Source organism: Tamandua tetradactyla, chromosome X, assembly GCF_023851605.1.
Source record: "Tamandua tetradactyla isolate mTamTet1 chromosome X, mTamTet1.pri, whole genome shotgun sequence".
NCBI lineage: Eukaryota > Metazoa > Chordata > Mammalia > Pilosa > Myrmecophagidae > Tamandua > Tamandua tetradactyla.
Window position 1 is genome coordinate 161,621,340 of NC_135353.1, and position 23,906 is coordinate 161,645,245.

Genomic DNA, 23,906 nt, shown 5'->3' on the forward strand with positions numbered 1-23,906 from the left:
GAAATATACATGTTCAATTTTGGTGGCATGAAGGAGCCTTGAGTACAGGTCATTTGACCACTCATCCAATATGGAGAAGTGACTTTTTCCATTTCCTCTCTGGAGGCTCCCAAGGCTATGGAGTCCCTCCCCACTACCCAACCATACCCAGCCCTGCACACTCAGTCTCTCCCTCTCTTTGAATAAAGTTTCAGGACATCATGGTGTGGTGGTTTAGAGTTGTATGAACCCCAAGAAACATGCTCTTAAACTTCATCCATTCCTGTAGGTGTGAAGCCATTGTAAGTGGGACCTACAGTTAAGGTGTGGCCCACCTCAGTCAGGATGGGTCTTAATCCTATTGCCAGAGTCCTTTATAAGCAGAATGGAATTCAGACAGAGAGAGAGAAAGCCACAGGAAGCAAGTAGTTTAAAGTCAGTGGAATCCAAAAGAGAGTGGAGAGTCCATGAGAGACTGCCCTGTACTTGCCATGTGACTGCACAGCCAAAGACCAAGGATCAGTAGCAGCCAGCCCCAGAATGCCAGTCTTCTGGAAGAAAGCCTCACCTTGATGGCACCTTGATTTGGACTTTCTCCTATCCCCAAAACTGTGGGTTAATAAATTCCCATTGTTTAAAACGACTCATTGCTTGAGCAGCCAAAGGAAACTGAAACACATGGGCACATCTACACAGAAGGATAGAAACCACAGCCTCAAGTTGTTGGAGATAGGGTAATATTTAATCCAATTTCCAGCTCACCTAGTAATCTCTCCCAGAGCACCCTGCCTGAAAGCCTATGGCAGTGAAGTATTCCTACTCTGTGGCATTCCCTACTCCACTGTTAGATACATGGTGACCAGTTTTAAGAAAGAATGACCCACTGCTCTTAGTCTGCACTCTAGTTAGTAAGCTGCTGGAATGTGATATACCAGAAATGGAACGGCTTTTAAAAAGGAGAATTTATTAAGTTGCAAATTTACAGTTCTAAGGCCGTGAAAATGTCCAAATTAAGGCAAGGCTATGAAAATGTCCAAATTAAGGCATCCAGGGAGATACTCTGGTTCAAGGAGGCCAATGATGTTCAGGGTTTCTCTCTCAGCTGGAAAGGCATGTGGTGAAGTCTGCTAGCTTTCTGTTCTCATTTCATAAGGCTTCCCTGGGAGCATTTTCCTTCTACTCCAAAGGTCTCTGGCTGCGTGGGCTCTGTAGCTTTTTCCAAAATGGTTCCCTCTTAAAGGGCCCCAGTAAACAACCCCACTTGAATGGGTGGAGTCACATCTCCATGGAAACCACCTAATCAAAAGTTACCACCCACAATTGGGTGGGTCACATCTCCATGGGAACAATCAAAATGCTCCCACCCAGCAGTCCTGAATGAGGATTAAAGGACATGGCTTTTCTGGAGTACATAATAGCTTCAAACTGGCACAGTCTGCTTTTGGGAACCATTTTTATTTCACATTTCTTAAAGTATTCACAGGCAGAATTTATGCTTTTCCACACTTTTCTTTTTCCAAATGAAATGCTGCCCAGTTCTTTTGGAATTTCTTCATAGAATTTGATTTCCAGATTCATTTTCTTTGGTTCCATTCTTTGATTATATTCCAGCAGCACTCAACCACAGACCACTGGGGTGCTGTGAACCTCTCACAGGTATGTGCCCGAACGTCTATCAAGGTACATAAAGTTTATTTTTGCTGTGACTGAGTGGACATTCTGTTCCAACCATTTTTGACCTTGGGGATATTGAGCAGAAGGGGGTATGGGATGTGACAGAGGTCAGGGTACAACTTGTCCCCATATTTACTGGAACGTGTGGGAACTGTGCAAAGGGGTATGTGGGAGGGTTGGCTGAGAGTGGTAAGCAAGCCAAGTCACATGATGAGCCAGTGCTAAGAGGGACAGGAACAGAGGGGTGAGCATCGATGACTTTGAGACATGGTAAGACATTTCTCAGGGGAGTGACTGCACTATAACAGTTGAGAACTTGCCTGGGCAGACATTCCAGATGCCTACCATGATTTCTGGTTCTCTTCTCTTTCGGGGTGCACAGCACTTCCAGACTGGATTAATTAAGAGCCAATGTATGACTGTCCATGCTTCTTTCCCAACAAACCTGGAGGCTTCAGGTTGGGACCGGGGGACTGTAAGATGGTGGGGGTCTTTGCAAGCCTGGGTTGCTAAGGATCTCTCCCCTCAATGGCTCTTTCTGGGTATAGCACAAGTGAGAAATAAACCTTCATTGTTGCAGTGGCTGTTAATTGCAGTGACATTTAATTGCCATGCCATCAGTTTATAAATTTATAGGCATGACACATAAGCATTAAAGAGTTCACCAGCAAGAACAATGGAACTCTCTGCTCTACATTAAAAAGAGGGTTTACAATATCTCAGAGTAATCTGAGCAGTGAATAGAAAAGTATTTGCCCAGTCCCCTTGGGGGACTGGGGAGAAAGGAGGAAATATTAAATGTCCCCATTTGGGGAATTCCTGATATTTTTGCAAGTGGTGGGGACAACCAAATCAATAGGCTGAGCCCTCGATCTTGGGGTTCACCCCTGTGAAACTTATTCCTGCAAAGGCTAGGCTAAGCCTACTTAAAATTAGGCCTAAGAGTCACCCCCAGAGAACCTCTTTTGTTGCTCAGATGTGACTTCTTTCTCTAAGCCAACTTGGCAGGTGAATTCACTCTCTTCCCCACTACATGGGACATGACTCCCAGGGGTGTAAATCTCCCGAGCAACATGAGACAGGACTTCTGGGATGAGCCAGGACCTGGAATCATAGGATTGAGAAAGCCTTCTTGACCAAAAGGGAGAAGAGAAAATGAGACAAAATTAAGTTTCAGTGGCTGAAAACTTTCAAACAGTCAAGAGGTTATCCTGGAGGTGATTCTTATGCATTATATAGATATTGCTTTTTAGTTTATGGTGTATTGGAGTGGCTGGAAGGAAGTATCTGAAACTGTTGAGCTGTGTTCCAGTAGCATTGATTCTTGAAGACAGCTGTATAATGATATAGCCTTTAGAATGTGAGTGTGTGATTGTGAAAACCTTGTGTCTGATGCTCCTTTTATTGAGGGTAGGGACAGATGAGTAAAAAAATAACGATAAAAATAAATAAATAATAGGGAGGAATAAAGGGTAAAAATTTGGGTAGATTGCAATACTGGTGGTCAATGAGAGGGAGGGGTAAGGGTTAGGGGATGTATGAGTTTTTCTTTTTTTTTCTGGAGTGATGCAAATGTTCTAAAAATGATCATGGTGATGAATACACAACTATGGGATGATATTGTGAGCCACTGATTGTACACCACTTATGGACTGTATGTGTGTGATGATTTCTCAATAAAATTTTTCTTATTTTTTAAAAGAGTGAATCCAGGTTTTAGGATGACAGAAAATGGTATCAACTTCATTACACTTGTTTTTGGTTGAGCATTCTGGAAAAACTCCTGATTCACCTCGTTTAAAAACCTTTGTGGTTTTAAGCTACTGCCATTTTAGGATCACTTGATAATGCAGCATAACCTAGCCTATCCTAGGAGATACCTGTGCTTAGGGTCTTTTGTCCTTAAGTCTTATTTTCAGTACTTGAAAGCATGTTGTGATCAGAAAAATATCAAGATCTGTTGCTGTTCTTTAAGTTTAGTGCCTAAAAATCCAGACAGTGCTGGAGATATGGTCATATTAGCAAAGGACACAAGGTTGAGGCAAAGTCCAGTTAACTTCAAACGTTGCGCCCCCCCCACCTCCCACACTCACACATATATACATAAAGAAATGAAGGGAAGAAGGAGATATGGAGAGAATGCTTTGTCTGGAATAGCCAAGACACTGTGACCAAATGTTACTCACGAGAACACTGAAGTCCATTGCCTTTATATCCCTGCTTGCATTTACACTTGAAGGATCCTTGAGTATTGAGGCAATTGGCATGGCAGTTGCATGTATGGGTTTTCCCAGCACATTCATTTATATCTAAAAAATGGGAACATTCCAGTAAACAACTTCGTGGTACCGGAGCTTGTCCAAACACTATCCCTTACACTTGAGCAATTCCAGGGCCAGCCACTCAACGCCCCCAACAGACCAAGTGGTGCCTGAAAACAGAGAGTGTTCAAAGTACCTGGCATGCTGGCAGTGTCTGAGCTTTGCCTGGCACCAGGTATGCAGGGAGTATGTCTGCAGCTCTCTGCCCCCACACAAATTTCTATCTCCTGCTTATCGATGCTACTAAAATCCATAAGCCCTTTAGTTTTTCTCCCGAACTTTTTTTTACCTTTCTAATTTAGAACTAAATAGCACTATCACAAAATAAATTCCGTATTTGGAAGGGCTCAGAACTCCTAACAAAACAAAGGGCGTGATACGCCAGGAACCACTGACGTCATCTGAACTTACACACACACAGCGGTTTGTTGGAACACTGCTGGGAGTGAGGGGCAGGCTGGTCTAAACTTGTCTGCGGGGTTTAGACTTGGCACATTTGCTGAATTCCACCCGAGTGAGAGGTTCATTTACCCTGTCCTCCATCTCGATTTCTATCTTTGCATTTGTAGCCACAGGCCCACCAAATCGCCTTTTGCTTTATTTTACCTACAAAGGGAGCTCAGACGCTAATCTTACTCAGTTTCAAAATCGGAAAGATTGGTTTTCTTTGGACTCTCTGCATGTGAATCCCCACTCTGTCCCGCTGACCCTTTCTCCGGGTCTCCGGGGGACAGGATCACATTCCTGCAAGGCAGCATCACGGGCTTCCGGAGGTGATGGGCCTTCGGGAGGCCCCGGTGAGCATCGTGCCTCTGGCTGTGGGGTCAGTGGTTCCTGGCGTATCACGCCCTTTGTTTTGTTAGGAGTTCTGAGCCCTCCCGTCTGGGAGGGCCGGGCACTTCTCTGCTACAGGGAGGTGCGCGGGAGCCCGCAGGGAGCCAGGACTGCCTTTCGTTTCGGAGCGGGCGGCCCCGTCTTACGTTACGCTCCCAAGGGCAATGGGCAAGCACGGCAGGCTCCAAACCGACCCCACTCCTCTTGGCCACAGCGCGCCCAGGAGTCCCTCCGCTTGGGGACAAAGAAAGAGCGCCGCGAGGGTGAGGCTGAGAGCCCGCGGACACCCGCCTGTCATCAGACAGCCATTTCAGGGATGGCGGAAAAGGACCATTGTCAGGGGCTTCGGAGGCTGAACTGTGAAAGAGCAAAGTGCCTTCCTCCCCCTCACGGACACTTAAGAACAGATCACATCAAAGGAGAAGGGGGAGTATAACAGAGTAGGTCAGGTTTAACAAATGAGCAGGACTCCTGAATCATCATATTGATGTTTCTTTTAGCCTCCAGTGTCTTAGAGCAGCTAGAAGGAAAAACCTGAAATTGTGGAGCTGTAACCCATACCATACTTTGGAATCTGTTCTATAACTACTTGTTAAAATGCACTTTGAAATCCATCGCTTTTCTGCATATATGTTATATTTCACAATAAAAATATTTTAAAAATCATTAACTGATTAAAAGAAGAACAGATCACTAATCAAGAGTAGGGAGGCCTTGTTAGTCTTTTTATCAAAAATGGAATACTGCTTTATGTTCATATCTTTAGATGTGGCCCTGGAGACAGAACCAAAAATACAAATGAGGGGGGTGCAAGAGTAGTTCAGTGGTAGAATTCTCGAGAATACTCACCTGCCATGCAGGACACCTGGGTTCAATTCCCAATCCATGCACTTTCCAAAAAACAAACAAGCAAAGCAAACAAACAAAAATTCAACAAATGGTGCTGCAATAACAGGATACACACATGGAAAAATAGTGAAACGTGACCCCACCATACAGCATACAAAAACAAATAAACAAACAAAACGAACAATGCCAGCAAAATCCCTCAAAAACCACTCCAAGCTATTTTGTTCCAATAAAAGAGCTACATAGACTAAAGCTTCTTACTTCAAATCTTTATTGACCTGGCTTCTTATGATTCATGTCATCAGGATTTCCTAAATGACAGGAAGTTAAAAACATGACTTTTGATGTGGTGTTAAGCTGGCCCTAAAAACAGTAGGTTGTTCAACTAACAGATTGAATTGGCATCGACCCATCCGTAGAGAAAGCCTGCAGGTTTGGTGTGGGGAGGAAAAGCTGCTGCTCAAAACTTACCTACACAGTCATACCGTCCATGGATATATTGCAGTTCAAAACCAACATGACACTTGCAGTAGTAGCTTCCAAATGTGTTCACACATCTTCGATTGTAGGGGCAGATGGCTTTCCCAGAGGCACATTCATCAATATCTAGAGCATGGAATCAGAAAATGTCGGGGCCAGCAGGAAAAGTACCCCCCACCCGAAACCACACACACACACACACACGAGTTTCTTAGCCTGGAAGCTCTGGCTATTCTAGTGCCATCATATCTCCATGAAATGTCCTAGATTCCCCCAGGCATGCTCATCACTCTTCCCTTTATGTAGTAATATCACTCTGGACATCTTTTTTTAGAGGGGTTCTCTCCCGGAATGTCACTATTTATATTCCCATCTTCTCTCATCTCCAGTTAGACCCTGGTTCTTCCCGGACACTGACTGGATGTCTGGCACTTGGTACAAATACATTAAAGGTTACTGAATGAATAAATATTTTGCCCCCAGCTCTGTATATATAACATGTACCATGTGTGAAGGTAGAATCAGATAGGTAAACTGCAAGCAAACCAAATACACAAACATTTAAATTTTGCCATTTATAAAAAAGAGTTCTTTCCTTAGCAAACTCCTCCAAAGCTCCTACAATATGGGCTCCAAAGACAGAAATGTGGTTTCGCACTCCAATTTCTAGGGATCTAATTATACATCAATTGTGAGTTGAGTGGAATGATGTGATGATGCCACTTTAGCAAGCAACAGGCATCGCTCCTTTTGAGAGTCATGTTATATAGGCTTGACTGCCATGTGGACCAAACCATTAAAATTCAGGCTTTGTTAGATCTTTCAGATGTTGAATCAAATAGACGTTATGGCATTTTGGACCTGTGGTGAAACATGAAGTTCAGAGCTGGTTTACAGTTCCCCTTGCATTCTTAAAATAAATACGTGTTGAACTGAAGAAAAGCATATTTTGGCAATCCCTTGCAGGCACATCATCTTTCCCTGCCAACAAATGTGGCAGCCACCAAATCAAAGAGGTGGGCAGAAATGTGGAATCAATTGGTCAAGAATTAGTCTTGTCATATAAATCTTACTAAAGAGTATGAAACTCTGTGAACCTAATTAAATATTTGATTACTTTCAAAGGGTAGAGACAAAATTTGAATTTACATGGGCATTAAAAAAAACTGATTTAGGATCTATGGCCGAGCTTTCTAAAGGCAGTTTATCCACATATGTACGGTTCAGATAAACAGCCACTCTCTGAAATGGAAAACATTTCAATTGGAGTGAAGAAGTCAGAATAGTAAATCACACTTTACATAAGTGTTCAGTTATGTAAATTGAAAAAGACTAAGAACTCTCTCAATGTTCTGACTTGGTTTGGCATCACTTACTAATGCTTTTTGCTCATTTGCTCTACATACTATGTACAGTCTGTGCAATATAACTTAGTGCTATGACTACATATAATTCAGAGGGTGAACGTAATTCCAATCCACAAGGGAACCAAGGCTCAAAGCAAATATGGTGTTGAATTGGTCACTGTGGGTGATCTGGGGGTGACCGCCCCGGCTCTCCACATCTCCAGGCCAGCAGAAGGCTGCGTGCTGCTGCACCTGTGACTGCCGCGACGCCCACCCAGGCAGGCTGGGAATGCTGGGGAGTTCACCCCGGGAGCAGCTCCATCAATGAAGGGCAGGAATGTCCTTGCCCCAGAGGAACAACTCAGAGGCGGTGACCTCAGCTCCCAAGGGTGCCCACAGCTCATCTAGCCTGCTTGTTGAACTCCCCTTACACTGGCTGTCTTCCCTTCTCTGGGTCCCTTCCCTACCTCTCAGCCAGTTTTCCTGGGATCACCTCCCAAGTAAACCACTGGCTCTTGAGCCTTTGCCTCAGGCTCAGATTCTGCAGGACCCAAACTAAGACACCCAATAAGACAAGGGAGAGCAAGAGGCCAAAGTTCTAAGGCATCGTTTAGACTAAACAGAATGCTATAAATGAAGGTTTTTTCTGTTGCTTTAATATAATTGACTCATTTTCCTCACTTTTTTTTAAGAAGAATTGATTATGGGATTCTGTGTTCCTATGATTTAGAGCCGGCTTTAAAGACAATGTAGAATTATTTACACGCTAACTGAACGTAGAAGTCATGCACACTATTTTCAATGACCTTACATTTAAAAAACTAAGTAAATACATTTCTCCGGGAAATATTAGCCAGAGCCTAGAATAAAGGCCAGTGGCCTTAGGATCTTAGTTATCAAATAACAATAATAACAGTAGAGTCTTTATTGCATGGTAATTGAAGCAAAATATTCAGGGTAAAGATGCCAAAATAAAATTTCCTTTATCCTTTTTTTCACAGAGGCAGTAGGCAATCCAAAATAATATAGAGGTTTTCCTCCCAAATCAATAGGCCAAGCTCTTCATCTTGAGACTTGCTCTTGTGAAGCTTATGTAGGTAGCAAAGAAGCTTAGCCTACCTATAGGTATGCCTAAGAGTCACCCCTGGAGGACCTCTTTTGTTGCTCAGATGTGGCCTCACTCTCTCTCAGCCCAACTCTGCAAGTGAAATCACTGCCCTCCCCCCTACGTGGGACATGACATCCAGGGGTGAAAGTCTCCCTGGTGATGTGGGAGATGACTCCCAGGGATGAATCCAGACCTGGCACCATGGGATCAACAATGTCATCCTGACCAAAGGGGGAAAAGAAGTGTAGCAAATAAGGTATCAATGGCTGAGAGAGTTCAAATAGAGTTGAGAGGCTATTCTGGAAGTCACTCTTATGCAAGCTTCAGTTAGACATTGCTACCTACCATAACTTGTCAAACCCCAACGAAAACCATTCCAGCCAATCCTAAAGAACACCTAGGGAAATATATAAGATTCTAGAAAGGTTCCATGCACTAGGGTAACTTTCCAGAAACCTACAACCTCCAGATGGGTCCCTGGACCAGATAAGTCCTGAAACCTAGAGGGCCCAGCCTCTCCAGATCATCAGACAGATCCATCCCCTATCCCATATTATTGACGGCCCCTTCTAATATGAAAAAGTTAGAATGGCCATAGCCCAAATACCCCTAAAGAGTGGGGTAGAAAGATTAAAGGTGATCGTGGAGTTATACAGAGAAAACAGTGTTTGACAAACGAGTATGACTGCTGAATCATTAAACTGATATTTCCTTTGGTCTCCTGTGCCTTTGAACAGCTAGAAGTAAAAACCTAAAATTGTGGACTTGTAACCCATACCAAACTCTGTGAGATCTGTTCTACAACTGGTTGTTGTGCTGTGCTTTGAAACTTGTTGCTGTTTTGTATATATGTTGTTTGTCACAGAAAAGAGAAAGAAAAGTCAATTGTGATGATAAAATAATATTTAAGCCCTCTAGCCTTCTATATTCTGGAGCAGCTAGAAGGAAAAATATGAGAGGATCGTGTGGCAGCCCATGACAAATTCTGGGACCTGTCCTGTAGCTACTTGTTGAAGAGTGCATTGAAGACTTAGTGCTTTTTTCTTTCTTTGTTTTGTATATATGTTATATTATACAATAAAAAAGTTAAAAAAAATAATATAGAGGTATTCCTTCCAGCACTCAAAGTGTATCTAGAGCATATATGGTTAAAAAGGTCATCTAAGAAATGGACAAAAATTTGTACTTTTAGGAGCATGCAGTGGCTAATCAACAAGCAGACTCTGATGAATGGAAAGGAGGAATTCAGTAATTGGGGGCATCAAGGGCAGAGGCAGAGAAGGGGAGGCGATTCCTGCTATTCTACCTGTGCAGACTCTTCCATCTGGGGCCAGATGGAGTCCCGGGGATGGACACAGGCACCGTGGCCCTGCCTCCGTGTCTTCGCAGCCATACTGGCAGTTCCTCATGGTGCACGTCCTAGAGTCTGAGAGAGCAGCCAAAGATTAGCCTTTTTTCTCCCGAGATGCTAAAAAAAAAAAGTGCCTCCTGAGAAACTGTCTTTGAATTCTGGGGCATTAAATGTAACAGGTGGACTGGCACTGTGGGATAAGCACCATTGTTTAAGTCCAAGAATGGAGGCCAAATGGAACTCGAGCTATGTAAGGCAGGGGCAGTAAACCAGAGGCTGCGGCTGAATCCCACCCATGGCCTCTTTTGTTGGCTGATGCCAACATTATTATCATATTAATACTGCTAAATTTGTTTAATAATAATTATTAAATTTAATATTATTATTATTAAATTTGACTGTCTTTAGGTAGGGCATGGACCCCACAGTTACCGAAATCTCTTTCTAGCACTTGGCCTTATCACTTGACTAGCCTTTACAGGTGACAACACAACCTCCTATGTAGGTTATCAGCCCAAGTAATGAGGATAGAGGAGTCCATTCTGGATCTCTTTCCACGGATACTTAGCCTCAATGAGAGTCACCAGAGTCCTGAGCCTTGGTCTTTAGGTGTCTGTATTAAAACAGGTGGGAGATACAACTGATCAGCTGCCTGAAAGCCATTCTGGACCCCTTTTCTCTTGCCACTTTCCACCATTAAAGCTGGAAAGCCAGACACTTGTCTTCTCCCCAGCCTCCCTTGCAGCAAGGAGTGGCCAAAGAGATGTAAAGATAGGTCTGCCAGAGGGAGTAAGGTTTCTGGAAAAGATTTTGCTTCATGGCAAAAGGAACAGGCATGAAAGAGGCCTTGATTGGCATCATGCCTTTCTCCCTTTATCTTGCCTACCTTGCATAATACCTGAGCTGGGGTAGCCTTATTGTTATAGCATAACCAGGAGGCCATGAGCATGAGAATGAAATCAATACTCTGAGCATGGCAAAGGCTGCATCTTTGCTGAGCTAACCTGAAAGGGCCTGCCTCCAGTTTTGTTTTGTTTGTGTTAAATGGAGTAATTTAGTTGGATTTTTCTATCACTTGCTATTGAATATATCATACTTATTAAATGCATTTCCTTACCAGGGGTCTAGCTTGTGTGGATCGGAAGTACATGGGTTTAACATGCTCATTTGGTTCCTGCCCAATATCCACTGCAGGGGAACATAGGGAGATCCTCTTTCCATCTACTTTTCTCCATAATTTACCAATCACCCAGCAGGATGAAAGAGATTTCAAGGAGCCAGAGAGCATAAAATCAGCAGCCAGTGGAGAGGGCCAGGACTACCTCTGAGCTATAAGCAGGAGGCACAGACAGCACCATACAGATATAGAAACAGACAAAGAGGATAGAGGGATAGAGACCCAGGTCGAGGTAATGTAACAAACACCTACTCATGGTTATACTAGCTTCTTCCTTCTTCTCCTCTTTTCTTTAGATTTTTTCTTTTAAAATGAACCTTCAAAATTAACCTAATTCTATCTTTCCATTTGGGGTAAGTTCCTTTTTTTTTTTTTTTTTTGGCACTGTTAAGGCTTTCATGGAATGTTCCACAGACATCCATTAGCATACATCTTTTTTTATTTGGTGGTGGTTACAATGTTGCTTGCCTTATAAGAAGTCATTAGGCCATGCATTCATTTTGTATAGATGTCTGCTTAATTTATAGCGATAAGGATTTATAAAAAGACACTTCAAATGCCTGTGTTATCTTTTAAGCTTGCTTGCTAATGGATGATCTGGATGATTGGTGATGGGAGGCACTTTGCCAAGAAGGGACAGAAGAAGGAGGAGTCAGGGCAGCAGTGAGCAAGGACCATATAAATTTTTTTGGCATGGGCAGTCTTGGAACCGAACCCAGGTCTCTGACATGGCAAGCAAGAATTCTGCCACTGCGCCACTGTCACACTGTCCGGACCATATAATTTTATCACCGCAGCAAAGCCCACATGGGTCACAGAGTCCACGCGGCTCTGCAGCCTTAGGAAGCTGGCAGAAGGCACGGGGGGGCTCCGAGCTTGTTAGGGTTTGCAGCAGAGGGAGGGAAAGAGAGATGGGGAGGCAGGCTGGGCATGCGGGTTCACCTCTCCACTGCAACAGAAAACCTGAAAAGCCTTCCCTTTCAATAAATGAAAGGATATAGACTCTTACCCTCCCACAGGACAGGGGCTTTTCTTTATCATAGAAGGGCTTTTCATTTCAGGAATGTGAGCTGGAATGTATTTCCAACTAGAGCCTCTAGCCTTTCTTTGGGTTTGAGGCAAGGGGCGTGAGAAAGGTAGTTGGTGGAAAGAACTGATGTCCCTGTGCGGCTTGGGGCTTGCCTAGCCCGACCGCACTGGGGTCTCGTCCTCGGATGTGGTTCGGCTGGAGAGCGGCGTCAGCCGAGACCACGGGGCTCGAAGGTTTGGAGGGCGCACGAGCACAATAAACCGAGACTAAAGAATAATAGTAGTAATTTATTGCATAGGGCTCGCGGGACTTAGCTGGCTGGCAAGGCTTACAGGCTAAGACCCCGACAGGAGGACACACAAAGAATATATAGGGTTGGTGAGGGGGAGTTAGTTAGGGGTGAAGAAACTTTGATGGGCAGCTGGTATGGTGTCGTATAGGATGTGGATTGGTTAGGAGGTGTGTTGAATATTATAATGGGTGGTGAGGTGAGGAGTGTACATGGTCTAATGAAGAAGAAGTGAAAAGGTGGTGCGATATATGCTCAGGAGTTGTTAGGCAGGGGGTTAGAATAGCAAGGCTTGCAAGAACGAGAGATGTCTGGATATGTTAGGGCATATTAAGGCAGATAAGAGGCAACAGTTACAAATATATGCAGCATCCCTGCACAGATTTTTATCAGCTCCTTCAGCCAATATGCTTATTTTGTTCCGTATGCTTACTTTCATGAAGAAACCCAACACACCCTTAATATAAAATGCATATATATATATATCACTTAAAGGTATATATCATATCATGACATAATATTTTAAAATATACATATTTTCCTCCAAGTCAGTCCTTGCATTTCAAAAGTTAAGTGCCCAGAATAGGCAAATCCATAGAGACAGAAAGCAGATGAGCAGCTGTGGGAAAGGGGAAAGGGGAGTGACTGATAATGGGGAAGGGTCTTCTGGGGGTTAAACTTTGCTTTGGGGGAAATGAAAATGTCTTGGAACTTGAGAGTCCTGTTGGTTGCAGAACCTTGTGAATTTACTGAACTCCACTGAGACATACACATTGAAATGGGACTTTCCTATTGTGTGTATTTCAACACCCCCCCCCCCCACACACATATGCAAGTAAATGCCGACAGATGTTTCAGCGTGGGGTGACTTTAGAGACTTTTTAAAAATTACTCACGTCACCTTTTCCCCAAGCATCAAATGGTCAAAGCCAAACCCCAAAGGCTGACCAAGACCACTGCGGACGTTGGAACTTACTGGCACACGTGGCATCTGGCAGCAGCACGTAGCCGCTGAGGCAGAAGCACTTGTAGCTGCCGTGTGTGTTCACACATCTGTGCGTGCAGGGCCGGGGCTGTTGCCCACACTCATTCACATCTGCAGGGGTCAGTCAGAGAACACAGGAAGGTCACCTGATGTGGGACACTAGACTTCAGCACCCAGAAGGACCACTGGGCTGTCAACCCACCCCTGGGCTCTGACTCCATTCTGAAGGGTTGGGGAGGATGTGGGACAACCAGAATTAGACGCTGTCAGAGGGAACGTAACTTGGAGCAATCGCTTTGGAAACTGGTTCAGCAGAATCTAGCGGAACTCATTCTATATTTACCCAGGACCTAGCAATTCCACTCCTGGGCATACACCCAACAGAAATGTAGATATATGCTCACCAAAAGGGGTGTACTAAAATCACCATAGTAGCACAATTCATAATAGCCCCAAACTGGCAGCAATCCAAACATCTCTCAACTGAAGGACGGATGGATAAATGAACTGTATATTCACACAGTGGAATATCATATAGTGATGAGAACAAACACCGACACACAAAAATGGATGAATCTCACCAACATGATACTGAGCTGGAGAAGCTGAATACAAACAAGTACCTACAGTCTGCTTCCAGGTATGTGAAGTTCAAAACCAGACACAACTAATCTACAGTGTTAGAGGTCAAGATATGGCTCCTGTGGTGGGGGTGGGGGTGGGTGATAGGGGTGGGCAGGGAACGAGTGGCTAGAAAGGGGGAAGGGTCTTCTAGGGGGTTAAGCTTCTGTTTCTTGATGTGGACACTGGTTATATGGGCGTTCAGCTTGTGAAAATTTACTGAGCTGTACATTTTCAATATATGCACAGCTCTGTGCATATAATACTTCAAAACCAAGGGCAGACATGTACAATTTAGATATTTCTGCCTTTAATGACCTCTTAAGTGGCCCATGACAGATGCCAACAGCACGACCCCCTTTCAAGTGTGATTGTCTTAGGTGGACCCTGCACTGGCTCAACTGTCCCAACTCACACCCATCTAGGAGGAGCCCTGCCAGTCAGCTATTGATGGAGATGTAAGGCTATATTTAATCTCATGCTAAGACGCTCACAGGACAAACATTAACTTAAAGAAGTTTGCAAAACTATGTGGACGTTACTAACTCTAGATTATAAAAAATAAGTTTTCTGGCATGCCATCCCTGGGGAGGGGCACAGCTGGATTATTACTTAGGAGAGCAGGCTTCTTGAACGTACCTCATTCAGGTGTTTGGATTTGGAGTTAAGAAGCACCTCTGGGGCTCTGGCCTCAGTGCTGGGGGTAGGAGATAAGAGATCCGGTTCAAGGTGCCTGCAGTGCTTCACTCCACATGCCCTTCTCCAAGCATCCTAGAAGCTTTCTTAAGGGCAGAGGAATTTTGATTTGCTGCTCTTTGCTCAACTTCATTATAGGACTGGGTATTCTTTCTTAATTATTGCAGGTTTCCTTATGCCAGGGATTCTCAGCCTCAGCACTGCTAACATTTTGGGTCGGATCATTCTTTGTTGGGGCCTGTCCTTTGTGTTGCAGGCTGTTTAGCAGTGTCCCTGGCCCCCACCCACTAGATGCCAGTAGCATCCCCCCCCAGTAATGACAACCAAAAATGTCCCCAGACATTGTCAAGTGTGTCTTAGGGGGTAAAATCATCCCAATTGAGAACCACTGCTTTATAGCAAAGACCAGACCTTTTACTCCAACAAGATATTTTTATTCAACATAACATTTAGAGCAGGGTTTCTCAACCTCAGCAATATTGGCATTTGGGCCCTATCATCCTTTGCTGGGGGGTGGTCCAAGTGCATTGGGGGGTGTTTAGCAGCCAGAAGCCCCCTTCTCCAAGGGTCTCCAGATATTACCTGGTGGCCCCTGGGGTCAGGATGCCTGACTGAGCAAATGAAAATACAGGATGCCCAATTGAATTTACATTTCTGAGACATGACTAATGCTCTTTTAGTCCATGCATGGCCCATTCCACATTTGGGACATCGGTATGCTAACAAATTAATTGTTGTTCATATGAACGTGAAATTTAACTGGGCATCTATATTTTATCCGGCAATTCTTTCTGGGAGACAAAATCACCTGGGTTGAGAACCACTGTTCTAGATGTTATAAATGAACTTTAATGCCTTCAGATAAATAGCTTCTGACAAATGTCATAAATTGCCTTTCAAACTATATCAAATAAAATAAAAATGTGCAAGTCATTCAACCCAACCACTCCATTGTTCGATATTTATCCTATAAAAATACTCATTCAAAGGTGCAGGAGTGTGTATAGAGTGATGTTCAATTCATCATTGTTTACAAAGGTGAAAAACTGGAGACAATGTAAACAACAATGGTTAAAGAAGGTATTTTTATATAACTGATTAAAGCAAGCACACTATGGAACAAGGTGTAGCTTTAAAATGGACGTGGTAGGTCTGCATGGGTTAACATGTAAAGATGCCTATAGGAAATACTTACGTTGGTTTTTTCATAGAAAAGGACTGTGAAGGCGTGAAACAAGCTGCTAACTGTGGTTACTTCAGGGACCACGGTGGAGAATCTCATTTTAAAATATATGTCCTTTTTGCACTGTTGGATTTTAAAAAATAACCAACAGACATAACTTTGGTAATTTAAAAAACACGATAAGCTTGTTGAAAGAAAAAAAAACTCAAACTAAATTTCGCTTGGCTGTGGATTGGAGGTTCAAATCACAGATGCAAAGTTAGTATAAATTGAAAACGTCTTTCTGGAGTGTCAGCCTGATATTACAGCAAGGATATTATTCTGAAATTGTCCTGGGTTCTTGGGCATTTACTCTGGGCTCTCCTATCTAGACCACATTGGAAGTCAGTTTCTTCCGTGCTTTAAAAAAAAAAAAGGTGTATTTTCATAACAACTGAACTTAAAGGTGTGTCTCCAAGTACATATCCATAACAAAACAGTTGCTGGAAATCAAATTCTTTCTCCTTTGTCTTCCAAAGTGAAAGAGTATTGCTGGCATCTTTCTCCTACTATCTGTTCAAAAGTTCTACAGCTATTACTTCAGTCATTATTCAAAAATATTTGAGTCGCCAACATGTTCAAAGCGCTTTGTTGCAAAGACAAAGTTTTAAGTCCCTGCCCTAGGAGACACTTAGAATCAAGGAATGGATAGAAATCAAGGAGAGAAACCAAATATATGTCTAATTATTGAATAAGATGGAGACACACCAAAACACTGGAAAGACTTCACGTTTTTCAAGGAGAAGAGACTGAGTGAAACATCTAGCCCTCGAAGAAGCCCTGAGAAGCCCTGCATTGTCCTGTGTCACAAGCCCCGCAGCAGCAACCTCGCCGCGGAAGGTTCTGGAGGTCTGGAAGGCGACCCCGGCCTGCCGCACTGACCTTGACTGCAGGTCTTCCCGGTGTATCCTGGGAAACACCTACACGTGTTGGGTCCCACACACTCCCCGAACTTGCATCCGTGCTCACACGCGGCTGAGGAAGGATACAAGAGCAGCAGTTAGCACGGTGACACGCACACAGGGGTCGCCTGCGGTTTTCCAGAGAAGTCCACGGGCCGTTCTGGAGGGCAGGGCCACCCGCTGCCTCTCGGCTCCGTCTCCACCCTTGAGATCTGGCAAGTGATTTGTCCGTGAACTAGATTCAGCCCCCGCGGAATGTCTCCATCTTATTCAATAATTAGACATATATTTGGTTTCTCTCCTTGATTTCTATCCATTCCTTGATTCTAAGTGTCTCCTAGGGCAGGGACTTAAAACTTTGTCTTTGCAACAAAGCGCTTTGAACATGTTGGCGACTCAAATATTTTTGAATAATGACTGAAGTAATAGCTGTAGAACTTTTGAACAGATAGTAGGAGAAAGATGCCAGCAATACTCTTCCACTTTGGAAGACAAAGGAGAAAGAATTTGATTTCCAGCAACTGTTTTGTTATGGATATGTACTTGGAGACACACCTTTAAGTTCAGTTGTTATGAAAATACACCTTTTTTTTTTTTAAAGCACGGAAGAAACTGACTTCCAATGTGGTCTAGATAGGAGAGCCCAGAGTAAATGCCCAAGAACCCAGGACAATTTCAGAATAATATCCTTGCTGTAATATCAGGCTGACACTCCAGAAAGACGTTTTCAATTTATACTAACTTTGCATCTGTGATTTGAACCTCCAATCCACAGCCAAGCGAAATTTAGTTTGAGTGCTAAGACTTAAGCATTCTCTAGACAAAGCAAAGCTCTCTTGTTCAATCCCCCCCTCCCCCACCCCTGGTCAAACTCTTGCACCTGTAGCTTTGCACTAGGGATTTGTTTGTAGGCACTCTTTATTCCATCTCGCTAAGTGACACACATTTTAAGGTTAATGAACACGAATTGACCCGTGCCTGCGCTGGGTACAGGTCTGGGCAGTGCAGGATGCCAGAGCAGCAGGTCCTCACGGGGAAGGAAGGGCCAAGGGGCAGTGTGGAGGCAGAGGGCTGGGGAACTGGGGTCTCAGTGTCTGGGAGTTGGCTTTGCCTGTTCAGGCAGGACGGCCTACATCCTGGTCTCCTTACCAGGCAGACCACACCCTGGTTTAGAAATCAGGCTGGGCCATCTAGGACAAATGATCCCGTTATATGGTGCTGCAAGGAACAGGCGACTTTACCGTCAAGAAGGATCATGCAAATTGGAGAAAACATGACACAGATTTCAGATATAAAAATCACTGCAATTTAAAATCTGGATGTTTGACTGGGACAGCGGGGCTGCTGATAATCTCTCCAGCTTGCAAAACGTGCACGGTGAGCATTTTGCTGGCACTCTCTGCACTTGCTCTTTTAACCTTTTGCTTTAAATTGTTTAATGCCTATGGTATTATACAGGCCACAAAGCACAGGGAATGTGGTTTGGCTGGGGGTAAGGGAGCCTAACTGCGCTGATCCAGTCACAAGAAAGCCCTTCCAGGAGACCAAAACCTGCTCTCATTTATTCACCAGACACCTACAGGGTTTTACAAGTTTTAGGACAGTAAGTGCCAAGGATCATGCTACTGTTGAGATCCCAAATCAAGGATGCCACATGGTTTTTGCCTCTTTCCACCTGACCGACTTCAAATAAAAATGTGTTCTGCTGTGTTTAGAAAAGAAACAAAGCTACAGGTAATCCCCTTGTCACCTGGCAGTCTCACTGCCATTAGTCTGGCCTGAGAGTTAGTGGTCCTTTCCCAATCTGCAGTGATTTCTGAGCTATTTTCTGTGTATGCCCGGTAATGAGCACACATGCGTGCTTATACTCCCGGCCCTCTGAAGTAGGTATCATTCTGTCTGTGTGGCTGAGGAGGAAATGGAGCCTTAGTGAGATTATGAGGTTATGAGGTTACATACTTTGCCCAAGGTCAGCCAGGCCAGGCTGGTTCTCAACACAATGCCCTTGATCGTGACGTTATAAATCAGATCAAAAACTAGGAGGGCCACCCCCAGCCCTTTTCTTAACTGACAAAGGTCCCAGGGGGACAGTTTAACTTTCTTCATCTAGTTTGGTAGTGTTGATCTTCAGATATTTTGTTCTAGTATCTTCATGCTCTTACCACCTCATCACAAGAAAACTGTCGTGGTGGAAAGCTTTACTTAATATTGTCCATGGAGAGGGCTCGATCAGCGTCTTATATAGATTTCAGACATATTTGAACCTGCTAAAGAAGAGGTTGGGGGTAGGGACAGACCAGCAAAAAGAAGGCAGCGCTGTCATTCCTAAAAAGAGCTAACAGTTTAATGCTACAGTTTAAAATCCAAAATGAGCCACACCGATGCCTAAAACACACAGTAAGTAGTACTTATACAGTAAGTACTGGGTAAGATGGGACACACAGTAAGTAGTACTTTCCCACTTAACAGATGAGGGACTGAGGTTCTGGCCTCTGCCACTGCAAGGGACACGGGGACAGTGAGACCAGATTCCTGCCCTGAAGGGATGCTTACCCAGTCAGACAGGCAGCCAGCAGGAAAGCGGACTTGACCCCATTACACTGCAAGCGTGGGTCATTATAGAAATCCACTGAAATGCCAGATGACACAAAACTCCATGTTCACCTCTGCCCTCCCCGAGCCCCCTGAAAATGATCAGCTGCCTCTCTCTGAGTTCCTAACACGCAGTCTGAGAAACAATATCCGAGGCAAACCACGGCTCCTTAGTTTGCAATCTGTCAAAAACAGTAAGAAAAATATCTGAAGTCTTTGCATTTGTGCAAGTGTCCTTTGAAAGCATTTGGAAACTGGCACTCTGCATTTTAAAAAATCAAGTAACAAAAGTATCAAGTGAAAAATGCTTACTTGTTTGTTTGTGACTGAAGCCTACCGTTGAGTTCATTCATAGTTTAAAACGTACATTAGAAATCAGTTGGAAAAAACATTTTTTGAGGGGCTTGACTTTATAACTAGAGGGGAAAAGTCCATGGCCTTATTTTTGCCCATCGAAATTTCTCCAGATTAAAAAACAACATAAAAAAACAATAACTCAGTCACACTTATTAAGGCAGTAACACAGAAATAATTGACAAGGCTTTTAAAATATACTTCACATGTTAGAAACCAAGGCCTTGGGTGTTCGTAGTTTTCCATGTTCCTCTGCTGGGGAGTCTGCTGGCAATTGGCACTAGCTTGTGGTGTCATAGATAGAAACCCAAGGACCCTAACATAGTACCCGGGGGCAGGGCAGGTCTGAGCTTTTACGGAGTTACCTTCACAAACACCCTTGCTGTTCCTTCTCCAGCCGTAGCAGCAGGCCAGTTTGGCTCCGTAGTGACAGATCCCGGGCTGTTGGGCAGGTACAGGCAACCCAAGATTCCTTGGACTGCAGATAAAGAATCACGTTAGTACTGAGAAAACAGAAAGGGCAACTGAGACTCTTCCTTTCTACTAAATGAACAGGAGAAATAACCACTACCCTGTTAATTTCCACGAACACCAGAAGTGCGAGCTTAGATGTTGAAAACCTGAATTTATCTGCCACCATCACTTGCCAGCCTTCCCACTAACTGGTTTTGTCCACTCCCTTCTTCCCCAGGGTTAAAAAAAAAAAAAGGGTTACAGAATCTATAAAACTAGGGTACGTCAAAGTGGCTAAAAATTTATGTATGTTACGGAACCTTCTAGAATGCCAATTTTCAAATCTGCATTGTTTAGACACAGTGACTGTCTAGTTCTATGTCTGTTTCAATTCCGAGTGCAGGCAGGCTACTCTCTGGCCTGGTAGCTTTGTCACAGCCCACAGCATTGCACTTTTACCCCTTTGGCCACCTGGGAACCATTGATCAAACTGGAATCTCTGCATGGGATGGACTGTTAGGAGATGGGAGGGCCCTAGAGACCCCTTCACTAAGCCTGCTCATATTACAAAAGAGGAAACTCAAACCCAATGGTGCCGAGTGGCATTCTCACCAGAACCAGGTGTCCGGGATCATGTGGCCTTCTGGAAACACAATTTGCTAAACTCTTTGACTCTTTGGGCAGAGGGCGGCAAACATTTTCCATAAAGAGCCAGATGGCATATATTTTAGGCTTCGCAGACTATAAGGTCTCTGTTGTAACTACTCAACTCCGTTGCAGCATAAAACCAGCCAGAGACAAAACAAAAGAGGATGAGTGTGGCTGCCAACAACACTCTATTTATGGCCACTGAAATGTGAACTTCATATACCTTAACCATGTCGCAAAATATTCTTCTTCTTTGGATTTTTCTGCTACCACATACAAATGTAAAACTGTTCTTGGTTCGTGGACCACTGCCCTCATTGGCCCCCAGGCTGCGGTTTGCGACCCTCAGAGCTAGCAGCCTGATAGAGGACTAATGGATAGCTGGCCCTGCCGTGCTTCCTAGGCCGTGTTGGCAATGGACACAGACGGCTGCATGTGTCCCTGCGGTCAGTGTGGGCTGCTAATCCGCCTCTGGAGGAAGACGTTTGTGCAGTTGTATCTTTTTGTGAGGGTGCTGGCTGCATATTAAATACACTGCAAAATGTTGCCTGGGCCTTTTAACAAAGAATGCACGTTTTACCACAGGCTTTCTTTTGCAGGACTGAACTTTATGCAAGTTAATCACATCTTAGTCAAGGTCGGGCATTTCAACAGCCGTGCAGGCTGCCCACCACCCACCCCCACCCCCCTGCACTCTGCCTCTCCTTTGAACTTGGTGATTCATTCGGCTCAGAGTTACAAAGATGTGGTGTTGGACGTTTCGTTAACTGAGAGCACCTAATATGAGGATGATCTTATTATTGGCTTTTTCTCATCGTCCAATGGAAGCACTTGTAGGGATTCTCCGGTCATCCACTCCATTTACAACAGGGTTTCTCCACCTCAACACTATTGCCACTTGGCGCCCCTTAATCCTTTGTTATGGGGGGCCGTCCTGTGCGTGGGAGCATGTTGAGCAGCACCCCCAGCTCTCCACCCGCCAGATGCCAGGAGCACCCCCTTCTCCAGGTGTCACAACGAAAATTATCTCTAGATTTTGCCAAATGTCCCTTGGGGGACAAAAATCACCCCAGCTGAGACCCACTGATTTAGAGCAAAACCTTTATCAGCACTTGCTAGGTTCCAAGCACTGTCTTAGGTAAATACAGTGAGGAAAAGCCCTGGTCTTTCTTCTCACGTGTTCACAGTCCACTGGACACAGGCAGACGGTATAGTCCAGGAGAGCACGAAGTCCAGTCCTGGAGCCGCGTTTTCCACAAAGGGGCGTGCCTCCCGAGCCCCGCCGCGCTCAGCCATTGGCCGGAGGAGCCCGGGGGAGGCGTGGCTTCCACTCAAATGACCTGCGGATTCCAGAGCCCTGGGCCCTTGGTCAGTTTTGCTTTTTTGCAGCTGGACGTCTACGAGTCCCGTTCTCATCACTGCCACAGTTTCCACTTGAGTCTTTTTATGTATGTGGGAATCAATTTTCCTGCCAGGGGAGATTATCATAGAATTACACCTTAAGGAAAGTGACCTTAGATAGCGACAAGTTTCAACCAATCATTTCACACGTGAAACGAAGGCCAAGAAAGACCGGATGACTTTTCTTTGCAGTTACAAGCCCCAGGGGAACACGTGTCACCAAACTATTCATCCATCCGTCTATCCATTTGTCCTCCCTAAATTTTATCAGGTACCACATGTCAGGCACACTGCTAGGCACAGAGACTAGAAGAACCTCCCCTGCCCATAAAGGACTTCCATCCTGGGAGTAAAGATTGGCAAGTGAACGGATAATTATACTCCAACTTAATGAGCTCTCAGGAGCTCCTCGGATGAGACAGGTGGGCAAGAGGTTTGCAAGAGACAACAGGGCCTGAAGGATATGAGTTTTGGTGACAGGGGTGCTTACCAGATGTCGTGGGAGAGAGCTGTTTGGTAGGGAGGGTATTGCAGGTGAAGAAAGTAGCCTTTGCTAAGGATGAAGCTGCTAAGATCACAGTGAGTTAGTGGCCTGTAAATTTGAATGTAGAAAGTGCTACGTGTTTGGAGCAAGGGAGTGGGCAGGGAAGCAGAGGGGAATGGTGAGGTGGAGAAAGGGTGAGCAGATAAGCAGGGCCCCCACAGAAAAGGCCATGTGTCCGGGCAAAACATTTTGTCCATCCTGAAGGCTCTGGCAAGCTCTAGAAGGATTTCCAGCAGTTGGGAATATCAAGGATATACACGGGACCATCTCCGTGGAAGTAGGGTGAACTCAAAACTGAACAAGATCTCAGAGATGTGAGATGGGGGGAATCACACAAAAAATGAAGTGAAATTTGTTGAAACGTGATTTGTCTTAAAAACCCTAATTAGAAACTTTGTTGAAAGAACCCAGGATCCTTTGTACAAATGACCAAACCTGTTTCAAAAGTCAGTCAATGACTTTGGATTGAGAAGAATACTGCTTGGGGTTAGCTAACAGGCGAAAGTGACCAGAAGATGAAATTCATGTACTGTTTGCACATTACCACAACTCTCCAGAGAAAGAAGCTTTATCATTTCCACATGCTTGCCTTCAGGTGAAAAGGTGAACCCACCACCTGAGGTGTGTCGATTTCTCCCGAGTCATCATTTTTGACATTGTACAAAGTGCCACTTGTAAAACTCTCCAAAACATTAATGGCTAACATTCGGACCACCAAAAGCTTGTTAATAAAGTAAGGTTTCTCATCCACTGTCAAGAATTCCTTCCCCAGTTATGAGTGCATCTTAGTATTACTGCTCTGTTAGACAATACAGAAGTCTGTCATCAAATCCAGCCCTACTCTCGTTTCTATTTCTTTCTTTTTTTTTTTTTATTCATTTTCATTTTAAAGCTGGAAACAATGGTTGTTTGGGAATCAACTCACGATTTAGAACTATACAATGGATTCTGATTTTTGGACAAATCAGAAAACCTCACTTCAGCTCCAGTTCTCTGTGGGTGCAGCGTATTTCCTAATAAAGGAGACTAAACCACCTGAAAACCATTGCA

The 23,906-nt window shown here is 44.3% G+C and overlaps 1 protein-coding gene across 1 annotated transcript in view; it reads right to left on the reverse strand.

The window, feature by feature from the left end:
- Positions 1 to 23,906, reverse strand: part of EGFL6 (EGF like domain multiple 6) — a 93,155-nt gene that overhangs the window by 31,726 nt on the left and 37,523 nt on the right. The window contains exons 2-7 of the mRNA XM_077147037.1: positions 20,176 to 20,288; positions 16,845 to 16,937; positions 13,415 to 13,534; positions 9,898 to 10,017; positions 6,129 to 6,263; positions 3,840 to 3,962 (exon numbers count right to left, since the gene is read on the reverse strand). Of these exons, the coding sequence (XP_077003152.1) occupies positions 3,840 to 3,962; positions 6,129 to 6,263; positions 9,898 to 10,017; positions 13,415 to 13,534; positions 16,845 to 16,937; positions 20,176 to 20,288 (704 nt within the window). The remainder of the gene's footprint in view (positions 1 to 3,839; positions 3,963 to 6,128; positions 6,264 to 9,897; positions 10,018 to 13,414; positions 13,535 to 16,844; positions 16,938 to 20,175; positions 20,289 to 23,906) is intronic.